At 41.8% G+C, this 15,924-nt stretch overlaps 1 protein-coding gene across 2 annotated transcripts; it reads right to left on the bottom strand.

The window, feature by feature from the left end:
• Positions 1-367: 367 nt before the first annotated feature.
• ppp2r2ab (protein phosphatase 2, regulatory subunit B, alpha b) lies at positions 368-15,727 on the bottom strand. 2 transcript variants are annotated; one of them, XM_037116500.1, is made up of 10 exons: positions 15,425-15,727; positions 13,254-13,322; positions 10,454-10,551; positions 10,031-10,196; positions 9,105-9,217; positions 7,634-7,811; positions 6,833-6,997; positions 5,508-5,677; positions 3,228-3,319; positions 368-2,090 (listed from the first exon to the last, which is right to left on the bottom strand). In XM_037116500.1, exons 1-10 carry the CDS (start codon positions 15,429-15,431, stop codon positions 1,811-1,813), a joined length of 1,338 nt encoding a protein of 445 aa, XP_036972395.1. In that variant the 5' UTR covers positions 15,432-15,727; the 3' UTR covers positions 368-1,810. The 2 variants fall into 2 exon arrangements, with proteins under 2 accessions (XP_036972395.1, XP_036972394.1); XM_037116499.1 differs by lacking the exon at positions 15,425-15,727 and having other exon boundaries at positions 13,254-13,332.
• Between the last annotated feature and the right edge of the window lie 197 nt (positions 15,728-15,924).

The following is a 15,924-nucleotide window of genomic DNA, read 5'->3' as shown; positions in this document are numbered from 1 at the left end:
CAAGTCAGGAGGCAGATGTGTCCCCAATCAAAGTCTACCACACACAAACCAGCTGATGTCAATACATCTTCAGTGACTCCAGCACTGAAAAGCGGCTGGGTTTTGTTACGTTCACCTGTCAGATTCACAGCTGGATTTACACCTTTAATATCAGGCAAACTCATTGCTTCATGATGGAGAATCTCCAGCTGGGGGTGCTCTGTGATCAGGGATAGCAGCTGGTCCAGCGTGTGTGTGAACATGATTCTTGGGTATCTTATTCTTGGGCAACCTTGAGGACTACCTATCATTACTGAGAGTCATCAAAACATTGCATAAAACAAGAGCATTGCATCAGATCCCATCAACCATGAGGCAATCACAAGGATGCAAAAAGTATTTCCTTTATTATCTTCACTGTCATAGATTAAAATTGTAGTTATACATTACTAGAGGCATCAACATAGTCTGAACTGACCACATTTTAAATACGGTGTGGAAACATCAATGGCTGCATGTCCTTGTGCAGCTTATTGTACCATCACATACAGTAGCAGTAATAATGTCTGCAGTAGTTTGAAACAAACACTTTTAAGTGACTTAATGCCTCAAATAATGTTTTCTTTTTAAACCGCAGTCTTATAACATATCCAAGTACTTTAAGTTGATGCAGTAATAGTCCAGTGTCAAATAAAAAAAAAGGTTTTTCCCTGTTGTGAAGTACGGCTTCAGAGCTGTGGTACACCATGGGAAGACAATACTTAGATCACTCAAAAAAAAATAGAGAAAAAAAAAAGATATGTGCAAGGTCCAGCTTCATTTCACAAAATAGGACGGAACAAATCTGGTGACATTTTTAACTTTGTTTTAATATAAATATGACAATCATAATAATTATCTTTGAATAGGCTATCTCTTATACCTGACTATTGTTGAACACAAACAAAAGGAGGAAGAGGAACCAATGCACAGAAGACGTGAAGACACAGAGCCAATCCAAGAAAGAAAATCAAACAAAAACATATCTCCTCTGGAGTCTGGACTTATTTGGCCACTCAGAGCCTGAGGCATAGCGAGAGTGAGCAGGACAGCTACTCACGGGGCCAGGCTTTCAATCTGTGAACACACTGTACTTCTCAAACTCCTGGAGGCAACCGCTGACGTGTTGCTGTCCAGCATGAGCAGTTAAGTGTGTAAAGAAAACTGTGAGCGTACATTTGTGACTGTTGAGTATGCATGGTTTAATGAAAGATGGGACACATGTGAAGAGACTCAACAAATACTTTGACAGTATAACAGATGAATTAATAAAAGGTGTATACACAAAAAAAATGTCTTTTTCTTAGAAAAATAAACACTAGAATGGCACAGGACAATAAGGGGACAAACTAAATAAGTGTTTTTTCTTTATCTACCACAGAGCCATTGGGGAAAAGTTATAAAAATAAGTGTGTCTGTATTCAGAATTTTAAGGAAACTAAACTGGTTTACCCATGTTAACCCAGGGGAAGAAAAGGGGAAGGTGGGCTGGCAAAAAAAAAAAAAAAAAAAAACATACCAAAAGGGAGGGGGAAAAAAATAAATTGGCACAACATCACTTAAACAACAAGGCGGGTGTTACTCTGCCACAGACAGGCCGACGATGGGCAAGAGCGAGGCTTCCTCTGTCCACATCTAGAACAAAGTGGCAAGGACTGGTCACCCAGTAGCGACGGACAAGGATGCTGGTTGTCGGCGTTACCACAGATCACCCTGGATGAGGCTGCGAGGCTGCAGGTGGGATGACACATGAAGTCACCCACGCCAGATCCCACATGAGCTCACCACCTAGTTAGTTCACTTTATCCTGGAATATGTAGAGGTTGTTGGTCGTCGCCACTGCGATGATGTTGTCCTGGGGATGCCAAGCAGTGTGAAGGATCTTCTTGTTGAAGTCCAAACTGTCCACGCTGATTTCATCCTTCTTACGTTTGCCACCAGCGCACACTTTGCGGGGCTTTAGGACCTGCATGGGCTTGCTGTTTTCCCGGGACGCTTCTAGAGTTACATCCCGTCTTTGGCCACGGTCGAACATCCGGAAGAAGTTGTTGTATGAGCCAGTCATCACCACACTGTCAGGGGGAATGTGAGAAAGGTGTGAGCAGTGTCCAATACAACATTTCTTCCCAACCTGTCCACTTGGCCAGTAGATTAGAGGTTGACTATACCATTGTATATTTTCACTGGTCGAGCAGCCCAGAAATAAAAATAACTTTTTTTTTTTTAACATAAAATAGAAGCAAGACAAACAATTCAAAAATGTCTTGGACGTGTTGCAGTCTCTCTACTGCTACACTTCCAAGACATTTCATTGCATAAGACTGCAATACAGGACATTGTAGGGATGCCATTATTTCTTTATATTACTGTGTGCTTAAGAAGTAGCTAAGAACAGCATCACTGAACAGGTCACACTGCTTGTTTAGTCTGCTGTCCTCCTTTGAATTAAAATAAACACTATCAAACATTATGACTTATTTTGTCTCTATGTGGGAAATTTGTGTGAGAATTGACTGCCTGCCCAAAACAGACAGTATTCGACATCAGACAGTCCATTACAGTACAAGCTGACATATGCGTTAGTTCAATACTTAAGAATAATGATACCAGGCAGGTTTTCTCTCCTCTCCGTCAGTCTGCAGAGCATGTGTGATTGACCGCAGACGGGAGAAGAGCGAGGGCACACAGTTCACTATTCAACTGACTGCAGGCAGCATATTTCTTGTGGATAGATTAAAGTAATTTAAGTATGAAATGCTTAAATGGGTCGCCAGATACATTTTGGAAACACAGCTTCATTTAAAAAAACAACCTCAGAAGTTACTGTGGCTGTTGAACGCGATAGAGATGGCTACATAGCTAACTAGTAGTAAGAAGACTGGGGGACCAGTGGACTGACCCTGTGCAGGAGCCTTTAACACCAGTCATTTGGACATAATATCATAGTTCAAATATTTCACGTTTTAGGTGAAGGCATAGAGTAAAAGCAACACTGGTATGGAGCCGATGTGGAGATTAATATAAAATAACATATTTAAAGGTCCTGCAGTCATTACTAACAGAGCTTTGAAGGTTAAAGTCATCTTTGCCCCAATTTGCAGGTGCATCACTGCATAAAACTGCAAAATGTAAAATTAGGACATCAGTCTTGAAAACCATGTAACATCATGAAAGACAGTCAAAGTTTTGTTTCATCCACGTGTCCTCACCTGTCATTTCCATTCCAGCAGCATTCAAACTTGTCAAAGATGCAGTCATTCTCATAGAGCGAGCACAGCTTGCTCCTCAGGTACTCATGAACCTGTAATGATTAGAGGCAGGTGTGACAAGGCTGCACACATCCACTGTCAAAAGATCTCCATTAACACTGCAGATGAGGATATCCTTAGAAAAAAATCTGACATAAACCACAGATACACATAAGCCATCTACGTGCTCATCATTTGACATAGAAACTTGTCACAATAGAACAAACAAAGCCAGAGCATGGCAAAACCACATATTTATGGCGCCTCCTTGTGGTCAACATCTAAAATTACAACAAGGACTCAAAAAAGGTGTGGTCACTGAAAAAAGTCTGCATTTTTTTTTTCACCAATGGTGCATTTGTAAAATAAGGCTACTACAACACTGTATCACTATTAAGAATGCATGCACATAACCTACTGAATTAAGTATGAGAGCAAAATAAAATAAATGTTCTGTTCCATTTACAGGCTGTTGATACATGCAATGCAATAATAACACAAATACACTGCTCAAAAATATAAAAAGGGGACCCTTTGTCATCACATTGTAACACTAAGTCAGTTAAACTTCAGGGATATAAATCTATTTAGGAAGCATGAGTGTTTGTAAAGCAATTTGGTGCAAATTAATGTGACAACAGGTGCAATGGAAAGGTAAAAGAAAACCCCCAGAAGGGAATTGTTTTGCATGTGGTGGCCACAGACAGTTGCTCTCTTCTTATTCTTCCTGACTGATTTTTCTATAGTTTTTGTTCTGCTAGTGTCCTTGTCACTACTGGTAGAGTCAGGTGGCACCTGCAGCCCTATCAGGTTGCACAGGTAGTCCCAGCTTCTCCAGGATGGCACACCCATTTTGTGTAGTCACAAGAAGGTTCACTGTGTCTCCCAGCAGAGGAGAAGGCTGGAGAAGGGCATCAAACCAGCAGCAGATCCGGCATCTGCTCCTTGGTGAGAGGAGGTACAGGAGCCCTGCAAGAGCCCAGCAAAATGACCTCCCGCAGGCTACTGGTGTGCACGTTTCTGACCAAACTGTCAGAAACAGCCTCACCGAGGGTGGCATGATGGCCCAGCGTCCTCTAGTGGGACATGTGCTTACAGCCCAGCATCCTGCAGCTCGACTGGCGTTCACGAGAGAACACAGGAATTGTTCTCCTCACAGATGAGAGCAGGTTCACACCAAGCACACAGGTGTGAAAGAGTGTACAAACACCATGGCAAACGTTATGCTACCTGTGACATCATCCAGCATGACTGTGGGTCAGTTTGGCCTGGGGAGGCAAGCAGTCCTCCATGTCATAGCCAACAGTACCCTGACTGCTGTTATGTACCAGGATGAAATCCCCAAGAGCAATTGTCAGACCTTGTGCTGATGCATTGAGCCCTGGGCTCCTCCTGGTGCAGGACAATGTCCAGCCCTCTGTGGCCAGAGTGTGTGGTCAGTTCCTGTATGACGAAGGCACTGACGCCACTGACTGGCCCTCTCGTTCCCTTGACCTAAACTTAGCGCCTATCGGACGTTATGTATTGGTGCATTCGATGTCGCCGAGTTCAAACAGAGACTGTTCAGGAGCTCACTAATGTCCTGATCCAGGTCTGGGAGGAGATCCCATTGGACACCATCTGTCCACGGAGTAAGGAGTCCATACAAGGATGCCAGGGCCATACACACTACTGAGTCACATTATGAGTTGTCGTGTTAAAGAAGTTTGATTAGCCTGTGATTTCAATTTCTTTACTTAGATTTACAGTGATGACTTTGTTTTCCCATTCTGATGTGATTAAAGTGTTCCCTTAACTTCTTTGACCAGTGTAATACCTGAGTGTTATTGTTGTTGAGACTGTATTAGGTCATCTGACTTCAGATCAATGGTCATTATATTCAGACAATAGATTAGGCCTATACATAATGAAATTTTTAGCCTGCAAGCTGAGGTGACTTAACAGAAATGTAAAATGTAGACCATGTTCAATTTAAATGCAGGAAGCTCATATTCAAACTAATTTCTTTGTTAGTTTGATACAAAACATTAGCTGTGACCACTAAAAAGACCACTCCAGCATGCGACTTTTACAACACAAACAATGTAACATTAAGGGACTGTCATTCTAAATGTTAGACTATTCCCTGATCAGTAGAAATTCCTTTGCAATCCAATGCCAACGATAAATCCCTCATAGCCTGTTTACATATGTGCAACAAAGCTAACACCACACATGCTGCTGTGCATCTGCCAGTCTCACCTGATAGGTCTCCACTGGCCTGCTCTCCATGTTTAAATCCCAAACCTTGACAGACAGGTAGTCTCTGGTCATCATGTATCGTCCATTGTGACTGAACTTAACATCCGAGATTGAGGATATGATCTCAGAGAAGAAGGAGCGATTACTGGGATCTTCTGGCTCCTCAAACACTGGACAAGAGAAAGTAAGAGGATAAAAAAGTAAGTAAAATGTCTGCAGTACAGACAGGCTTTTGAGTGACAAGAGGACACATAGGGGTTACACAACAAGCCAGAATGACTGAGATCTGGAGATAAACACAAGAAGATGGTTTTAAGCCATAAACTAAAGAAATCACAAAAGTAACAGGTGAGAAACAGTTGCACTTAATTAATTTACACTTATTTTTTAAGAAATCCCAAACGGGTCTGCAGAATCTAATTTCATGATTTTATGGGGCTGATAAACACTGAAATCCTTTATTGACATGGTGTGTTATGAGTGAAGCTGTCTGTTTACAATGCAGCCATCTCATTGGAGTTTTGCTGTTATGTAACAACGATATTTCCAGTGTGTGATATATTTTGAATAAACTGCATACATTCTAACAAATTTTATATCCAGAATGAAGGTGGTTCTTTGTTTTTGATTTGTGGGGCAGGTAAACAGCAGGTGTTTTATGTATGTTAATATTACATACTTTCTTCACTCTGTTGCTCTTGATGTTGCGAGGGCACAGTCACTGACAAGTGGCATCTGGTCTTGCATACCAGTGATGACAGAGCCAGATCACAAATATATGTCAGGAATGCACCACAAGAAGTATGGAGTCTGATTTTAGTCTTGTGGGACTGCTTTGAGGGCTGAGATGCATCAGCATTTCATCAAACTGTTTACTATGTCAAACCTTCCCGTCAGCGCTCTGACAGTCACTATTTTTCTGACAGATGAGCTCCTGAAAAATCACACAGCCAGGAAGTACTGTGTATTATGACAACAGCAACAGAGAGCGGTCATGTCATTACAGTTGCTGTGGCATAACTTGATATGAGGCAGTTTTTAATTAGGTGATTTTTCTGTTTTATGTGTTTGGAAATGTCAAATAAAAAAGTTAATTTAAATACTGCTAAATATGATGAAACTTGCAGGGCCATGATCCTAGTTCCAAGCAAGATGTTCATCCTGCCTGCTGCATTAGCCTTGCATTAGCCTTTGTACATGTTATGTAATGTTTCTAAAGGTAAGTTATGAGATGTGTAGGTCTGTGACATTGGGGTACTTGGCTCAATTCATTGGGCAATAAGAGCAAAAAAAAAAAAAAAAAGAGAACCAAATCAGATGCTCACACTTGGAGTGTTTGTCACACAGTGCTGAAATCCTCATGTCACACAGCCGGATGGTTCCTTTGCTGCTGCTGTAGACAAAGGTGTTACACTGATGGGGGTGGAACTCTGCTGCTGTGATGACCTCCGTTAGCTCCTCCATGTTGGCCGGTTTAATGTCAACAATATCTGAGAGGCACGGGGTTAAGAGGAATAACCCTTGTTTATGTGATTAGGATGTTAACTGGTTTTAAAGTACACGTGATTATCTGTCCTGTTCTGTTCCGCAGCACAAAAACATTTCCTAAATTATGCTCTAAAATCAGGGCAGTGTCCTTTGGCAAGTGTCTAATTTGGTGATTTCCCTGAATAGAGCAGTTGCACAGCAGGCAAAAAAAGAAAACAAAGACTTGAGACTGATAATGGACCAGTGTCTGGAAGCAAAATAAATATCAAGGATGACAATTAGGTTTTTTCAACCTAATTATTAGCTAGACATGAAAGACAAACAATGCCATGCTTTGTCACACAAGTGGAAAACAATTCTGAATAGCTTGTCTTTGTCAATGTTATTCTGATGACAGCATTGTTAATTTTCCTAAATTCTTTCCCTTTTCCCTGTCAAAGGTTCTGAGTGCCAACGCTGTCGTTTTCGTGTCAGGGGATCAAAACATGTGAGGCCGCACTATAAAAAAAAAATACTGCTGATAAACATTTTGCTCACACCTGACACTGATGATTATCCATCTGGCATTACATAACAGAGAGGGTTTTATGAATTAGGCAGGTGCACAGACACACATGGCCACATGTATTTAAGGATACTGAAGCTGCGGTCAGTAATCTCGAGGTGCCAGAGATTGATGCGGAGGTCATCTGCAGACAGGTAGGTCTCATTGTCACTGTTGACTGAGATAGAGTTGATATGGTAGGTGTGAGCGTTGGCGAACACCCTCCGTGGACTGGCTTCCACCATGAGGTCCATGGGTATTAAAACTGGTACCTGAGATGAAAACAAACAGGACATCACTGGAAACTCATATTCAAGGCAAGAATGAATTTGAAAAGGTCAGAGGGGTAGGTAATAAGTTTCCATTCTTATTAAAACCTGAATTGCTTTCCTTTAATTTTTTTTTTGGCAAGGAGTCCCAATAATATAATACTGCAGCAGGTCAAATTATGAGCTGCATTCATCTTTGCCATTGTCAACAGAAAATGAATCAAAACCAGTAGCCCTTCATGATTCATAATGCACCCATTAATACTTTTGCATTTGAGCATCAGATTTGGAGTGGATGTAGATCTAAAAATAATGGCCTTTGGCTTTTCCTCTAGTTTGAGTCACAACCTTATATATCTTGTACATTATATAACGCTAATGCCTTTGCACCCACAGTTGAAGCCCACACACACCTGTACCTTTACTCAATACTTGACCAACACTCCTTTTAGTTTTGTCACATCCGTCTGGAAATTGCATAGAGCTGAATACAGTGTCACTCATCTGCAGCAGCATGCTCGCAGCAGAGATTATTCATTATGATCAACTGAAGCTGCTCCACTGACCACGAAAGACACATGCACCCAGGCAGGAAGTCTTTTTTTTCTCCCTGCACATCTACACGGCCTTTCACATGTAAAAATGAGTACAATCTATTTAAAACTGATGAAACTAAATACCGCATTGTACCAGTAGAAATAGAGACATAGCAGAGCAACCATGTGGGAGTTTGCCAATTCATATAAATCACATCTGTGTGTATCCAGGATGGTGTAGTTAATTAATTCATTAACAGGTTAAACAGCCTTCGCTATTGAACCTTGCATAATCAACTGCATTTTCACGAGGCAAAACTCAATGAGCACACCGTGAAGCCACGCTACAAAGGCGAACTCCGTAGCAGCTACATCAAGTCTATGCCTCATGTTTTCCGGCCGTAGCACCCATTTGAATGTACTGAATATATCATTTGGTGATCCAAGCATACTGCAAGCAAAGTTTCACAAAGTACAACCTTAAATTAAGTTTAGTCAACCAAAATAACTGTGGCTATTCAGGGTGATTCTACCATAAGTAAGGCACTAGGCAAGTAATCTGAGCAGTCGATTACCTAAGGAAGCACACTTACTTAACTTGGCAGCACTGCTCTCGCACTGCTGTATATGAAGTATCAAATATGCCGTAGTGTAATGTACATGTAGAGATTATTTTGAGCTCTGTGCTGAAACCCTGATCTGGCTGGGTAATCCCATCTCCTGAAATGCCCCTCAGGCCGTGTCTGACTCAAGGACTGACCCGCAGTGACGTGATAGTGTTGGGGTCTTTGTAGCGTCCATCCTCCTCCTTGAGATTATAGCCCTCTGGTCTCTTGTCCCGTTCGCTGATTTTCCACAGCTTGATTGTTTTATCTGTCAAAAATGAAATAAATTATGTAAATAACAACAGCAAGCAAATGCACATTCTAGAGCGGCTTCCCTTCCCCGGGCACATCTCTATGATGTTGTGAGTGCAATGCGGTTTTGTTCTGTCTCTCCGCACAGCTTCACACCCCACACAGTGTTGTAGAAGCATGCCCGTTTTACACTGTTGACATAGATTAGGTTTATTCAGTAAGTTTTCCTTAAATTTGGGGTTCTCTAAGCAATTCCACAAATGATGAGTCATCATATTTTTAATAAGTGTCAAAAATGCTTGCCTTCTGCTTAGTTTTTTTTTACCATGTACTGCAACCTTTGCTCAAATATATCACATAACAGGTGGCAGTATAAAAGCAACCGATTATAGAGTGAACCGATGCTGAGGCTTTGAATACTTTGCCATTAGTCTGTCTGCTGTCAATGTGATTGCATCACATCTGCACAAAATGGATTTGTGAAACTTTACAGGTGTGTAACTGAGACCAAAATGAAGGCCACATTTGAAAACGGGTGTGGCCAAGCAACACTATAGTAATCACTACTGAGTAGTCATCTGTCAGCAGGTGTACGTGTCAACAGGAGTTCTTCTAGTTAAAAGAATGCAATCATTCAGGATACGATGGTCCAACATAGGTGCAGTGTGCCTGGATATTGTATTGTATAAGTGTCAAAGGGCCAATAATTACCTTCTCTGTTAAATATGGCTGTAATGATCCCTGTTGCATATAAAGTCTAAAACTCACTGCAGATTGGTGTTAAAGATTATCAGGGTGTGCAAGCAATGAAAAGGTTAAACCAACTTACCGTTAGTTGACAATAAGAACTGGGCAGCATTCTTCTGAGGAAGCCAGCGAATCTTGTTGATCTTCTCTTCTATTTCCAAACTCTTCAAGTAGTCAAACTCGGGCTCATGGCTCTGGAAAGTGCTGTAAACATTGTATTCGCTCCGGAACTGAGGCTGATTTTTATTCTTCAGGGAGCCAGAGCGAAATATCAGACAAAGATGAGAAGAGCAGACGTTAGACAAGAACAAGCCAGTGAGGATTGTTTTTGTTCTATATTTGATAAATTTCATATGTATCTCTTGAATAACAAGTGACAGCATCTTTAACTGAGGCATGGATGTATAGTGTACCCTTTGCTTACAGAACAGTTTCCAGAACAGTTTACTCTGACTAACTTCTGACTTTGATGTTTGTAGTAGTAAAGCTCAACTTGCAGCTGTACCTCTATTTCCTGCTGGAAGATGACTACACGCCCTCCCTTGTCTCCTGTGGCCAGCAGCTCCCCTGTGTGGTTGAACTCAACAGTAGATATGATGTCCGCTGAGAGAAAAACAAAAAACATGACAGATATTTAAACTTGCATTTGCAATAATGTTACTTTTACTGGTGGAGATAAAAAATGACTTCTCTCGAATAGTGAATACAATAAAGCACCACTCAGTTCCTCCTCACTGATGGGATATATCTGTCCTGGAATCAAAAAGCAGGATGGACGAGTGTGTAGGCCGAAAATGCAGAAGGATGTCAGAGCATGTAGAGCAAACGGAAAATGATCAGTAACCTAGTTTTTCTTTTTCTATCCCCCCTAGTCAGACAGCATTACAAGTTCCCCGAGCAGCAGCATCTTGCTTTATAAAACAAACCTCTGTCACACACATACACGCTTACTTAATCCTTTGTTGCCCACTGGAGCAGAAGGACAATGCTGCAAAAGGTTGTAGCAGGAGGTCTTTGTGTACATTATACTCCCTGAGGCCCAAAGTAGGGGGTAATACATTAGAAGCAGAGGCAAGGCTACTTGAGAGGACATACGTAAATCTTCTATCAAGGAAACAACTTATCATTTTTCATGATCAATAAATATCATTATCTTATTTATTCCATTAATTCAAGAATGTAGCAAATGTATGAAATACTGAGCAATGCCCATCACAGGTGTAAAAGCAAAACTCAGACACGGCAAAGCAACTACCCCCATTAGTAAAGTGCATTAGTTATTAATGGAATAAGTTATTAATGGCAGTCACTATTCGCGGATGCTGCCTGAATCAAGAACAGTGCAAATAAGAATGTAGGCTGAAGATAATGTACTATTTTTCTGTCACTCTGTCGTAAAAATGTGCGTGACTGGTGCAGGATCCATGAACTGAACATTACTGCCCCACAGTAAAGCATGCTGACATCCTTTAGATTTCAGCTTCTTGGTCGTCCTTAGTGTATTCAAAACAACAGCGCAGACAAAGAATTTCATTATCAAATAGGAATTTCTTTCAATCATTTGCAGATAGAAAAGACAGAACAATATTTGTTTCACCAGCTCACTGAAGCTTAAGAATAAATAGTTTCTCTTGATGATATACTTTTTCCTAAGCACAAGGTGCATCAAGGTTGAGGAAAATATTTTCCATCTCTTGGGGAGAAGCCACCAGCTAGAAATTTGACAGGAAGACCAACAAAAGCACTTGTCCCAAAGGAAAACCAAACAACACACCACACAAAAAACACATTTAAACAAAAACAGAGCTTCCTCATCATTTCAATGTGTCAGCTGTTTTGGGACAGGAGGAGTGCCACTATAACGGGGCTCCAGCAAAAACATAGGATTGTCCAGTAAAAAAGGTTGACTTGGGCTCAAGTTTTGGTTGAGTTTTTAGAGAGGGTTTCATTCCACTTAGTCATTTTTTAAGGATGCTGTTTGTGGTGCTGCTGAATTTAAGTGCTTTACACTCACAGGTGTTTGCATTGTCTCCACACCATTTATGTCTGTGAGGGTAGAACATCTCTTTAAAACAGGTTCTAGAAAAAAACGTTAAAAAATAAACAATTAGTGGGGTATTAATCCCTATGTTTTTAGGGCATCCATCACCTCTGTGGACCTTTATCAATGTGTAATAACTACAGACGACATCTGATCTAATCATGAATCTGCCATGTCCATAATTTGTAAAGTAAAAATTCCACTGCAAACTATATACCATATTTCACCAAACACAAAGCATCAGTGAAAATATCAGCACTGTGTGAATCCTCTTCTCTGTAAGTTTGGGTTTAAAATTATTTTTTGACTTCTGTTTTCTGGTGACAGACAACTGAACAGGCATCATAATTGTGAATTTGTAAACTATCAAATAATGTGGAAAAGATGCTACGCCTCTGAAAGTTGATAACAGAATAATGTAATGCAATGCAGCATTATTTGCATAGTCAATAGCCAGTCAAATACGTGAGCACTTACAAGTTCTAGGTAAATCCGTTATTTTCTACTTCCCTATATTTAGGAGACCCACTGCACACCATGAGCTCAGAATTCATGATGCAGGCAAAGCACAGGTGGCACCTGCCATCTTCTCTTCATCTGCCCAGCTCACTGTTGTGGTTTTAGTCGATACTTTGCTGGACTAATCTATAAAAAGGACATTGTAGTCAGTCACCAACCATAGTGACAATTAAAGATGCACTTCCTGCATCAGTAAAAGCCTTCCTGTGGCTTGCCAGTGGAGAGCTTTAAATGTGACTCAGCAACAGCAAGATGTGTTTGGTTTGCATTTGCACTACCTTTACAATCAACTCCAATGCAGCCAATGAATCAGAAAACAGGCTGTTGTGTGAGAAAAGAAGAAACCAAAGGAGAAAGAAAAGCATACAGACCTATGTAACATGGGAGCTGTAAAACATAGCGAGTCTTTTGAAAATGGCATTTTCTCTCTAGTCATGTGCATTATGACCTCACACGGTGAGCCAGGCGATGGATAGTCACAGTTAAGGTTAAGGTTAAGACCCATTATCTTATTGTTCTGCTGCATGGGTGTGTGCAGTTGAACTGCATAGCATCAAGGCTTGCCACACCACAGCAGAGTAAAACTGTGCTACCTCCAGCCGGTGGACATGGAACAAATGAGGAAGACAGTGCTATCTGCTTACTCACTGCAAGTTGTTTGTATAACCCAACAGCTATAACATTTTTCCCACTTCCCATCTGTGCTTTACACTTGTAAATGCTCAGTTCCTGGCAGAGCTCATACCTTCAGCAACGTCGTCATCGATGGCTCCTTTCACCTGAGAGAAGCACCACTGCATGTCACCTCCAGGTCCTGTAGACATTCAACAAATAATTAAGTTAAAAGTAAAATTCTGGCAGATTGCAAGTATTCCATATACAATTTAATTTCAAGCCTCATAACGTTTCCCAGAATCTAGCTGCACTGCCGTTGGCATCGATTACGATGCACAAGTGACAAACTTAGATGGCAGAGTTTAACTTTTCTGGCTGATTGCCTCAGCAATAATTTACAACATGATGTCCAAACAATGGACTGATTGTGTGGTGGGCCCTTTCTTGCTCACACATTCAAGTCATTCAAAAAGTAGCACATCTATAAAGCATAAGCTTTTCCTTCAGGACATTATCACCTTAGGCTGAGAGGGATAATTAAAATGATTTTGGAACTACAGTCAGATGGCAGCCATGCTGCAAAAATGTGTGTTGTCATACGTGTGCAGTGTGCACATCCTCTGACAATTTCTGCAAAGTCAAGGCTCAAAAGATAAACTCATTGTGTGTCACACTAATGATATCAAATTAAATTTTAAATGCATCCACCAAATCAAATATCCGATTTGAGCTTTACTCTGATTTGGTTCTCTCAGTTTAGGGGGGGAAACTTCAAATAATGTGCATACATACTGACTAGACTCTAGATCATGGTAACAGTAGGTGAATTAAGCCTGGACAACTCCTACACCAGCAGGAGATGCTCTCATGCCAGGCTCCTAAAAATATCAACAAGAAAAAACATGCTTCCTAGTTTGATAATGACCATCACTCGCCTAAACAGGTTTCTTCATCAACACAGCTCATTGCTCAATGAAGCTAATCCTGTACATATTTACACGTGATCATTTCTGTCATTGCACAATGAAAACTGGTCTGATTTGTCGATAACAATGTCCAAGATGTAGTGCAACATCTCTGCAGAATAATCAAGGACATTTATGAGTCACCGTGGCTTCATCATACACCCTTTTTATGAAATGATTCATGATTAAAAACTAAAAATGCAAGGACAGGGCTGCTCCTGGCTAGGACAAAACGCATCTCTCTAATAGACAACCTTCATTTATTGCAAATTAAAATGCACAAAGCAAACAGGTGTTTCAGTGTGCACATCAGCGCATCAGTTCAACAAGAGGATGATGTGCTCCTCTGCCCGAGGACCAGTGCCATTTCCCCGCCCAAACGGACCAAACACATGTACTAAATGTGATAGTTCTGATCCATCTCTTGCAAAGTAGATACATACCCGTCAATCTCAATCGACCACAAAGGGCCAAAATCGCGTTTAATTTTTTGATAACCAACATTCGCTGCTTTAGCGTCAGCTGATGAATGAAACGCGAAATGCTACGTTAGGCCAAATAAATCCTTGGCCATCTGGGTCTTAGTTGAGGGAGATTTTTCCACTTTTAATTATTTACTTCACCGACACTGGCTCTCCAGACTTAACAGTTCTTTCATTCTGAAATCGCACAGAATATCTAACAGCTTACTCAATCTGCAGCAGGCCTGAGGTGCTAGCCTGCATGTGGGCAATGTCAAAGTTTTAGCTAACGTTAGCTAGCCTGGCTTGTCAAGCCAGTCATGGCATGTTTAAGAAATGTGTGCAATGGAGTGGAAACCGCCAGCTTCGCCTCCAGCTAGTTCCATACTGCTCCGACGTTTAATGCAGATCATATTACTCAAGTGAGTGGCGTGTATCATTCAGTCTGGTGCACAAGTCTGAGAACCAGCCGTCAAAGCAACGATAAGTTAGCTTTATGTTAGTGTCACGGATAGCTTTGTTTGGCTAACGCGGTATGCGGCTAGCTTGCAAGACTGGTCCCGGGCCGGCGATAATGGTAAACAGCTACCGCTCGCTAGCAGCAGCAGCAGCAGCAGCAGCAGCAGCAGCAGCAGCTGGCTAGCTAGCTTTAGCATGCAAGGACAGGCCAGATGGGCGATGACACTCGAGTACGCTGGCTAGCTAACGTTAGCACTAGCCAAGTTGTGTTAGCTAGCCAAACTGACGCTCGGCTGCGTTAGCGAAATGTTGCAACCGTCGGGGCGGAGAGCTTGTCGGAACAGCGGCGCGTTGTAAAGAAAAAGGCCGGCCTGTTCGCCGCGTTTTCACATGTGTGCGATGTTTAAATGAATTACCTGCCATGACGAGACAGACAGTGGAGCTTGCCTCAGTCAGTCACGATCCTGCTTCCCACTCCCACGCGCTGGTTCGTGGGATCTGAACTTTCTCTTCCGCTGAATCTCTCCGCCGTCTGCCTGCGCAAAACCCCGAGTGTCAGGCGCCGAATTCTTTACCGTAACGCCACTTATTTTCACTGGGTTCCCTTCCTTTTATTTCCCGCTCCTCTTGCTGTTGTTTCACTGAATCCTCTCTGTCAGTCACTCTCCCCCCTCTGTCTTCTCTTGCCGCATCCCACAAGTCACTTCTTCCCCACCCCTCCGCTCTCTTTCCGCACGTGAACCAAAGGGTTTTTATAATGCGCGCGCACAGTGCATGGCAGACACACACGGACGCGCGTGCACACGCGAAGGAGCAGTATGGCTGGGGCGTCAGTGTTCCTGTGCGACAATACCACTGCTACTGAACACACACTTCACATTAATATTAATGTTTGTGTTCAACATTCGGTCACAGT

The sequence above is a fragment of the Acanthopagrus latus genome, chromosome 12 (genome assembly GCF_904848185.1).
Source record: "Acanthopagrus latus isolate v.2019 chromosome 12, fAcaLat1.1, whole genome shotgun sequence".
In the NCBI taxonomy this organism is placed as follows: domain Eukaryota; kingdom Metazoa; phylum Chordata; class Actinopteri; order Spariformes; family Sparidae; genus Acanthopagrus; species Acanthopagrus latus.
The sequence above is the reverse complement of the archived record's forward strand: the minus strand, read 5'-3'. Positions and strand labels throughout refer to the sequence as shown.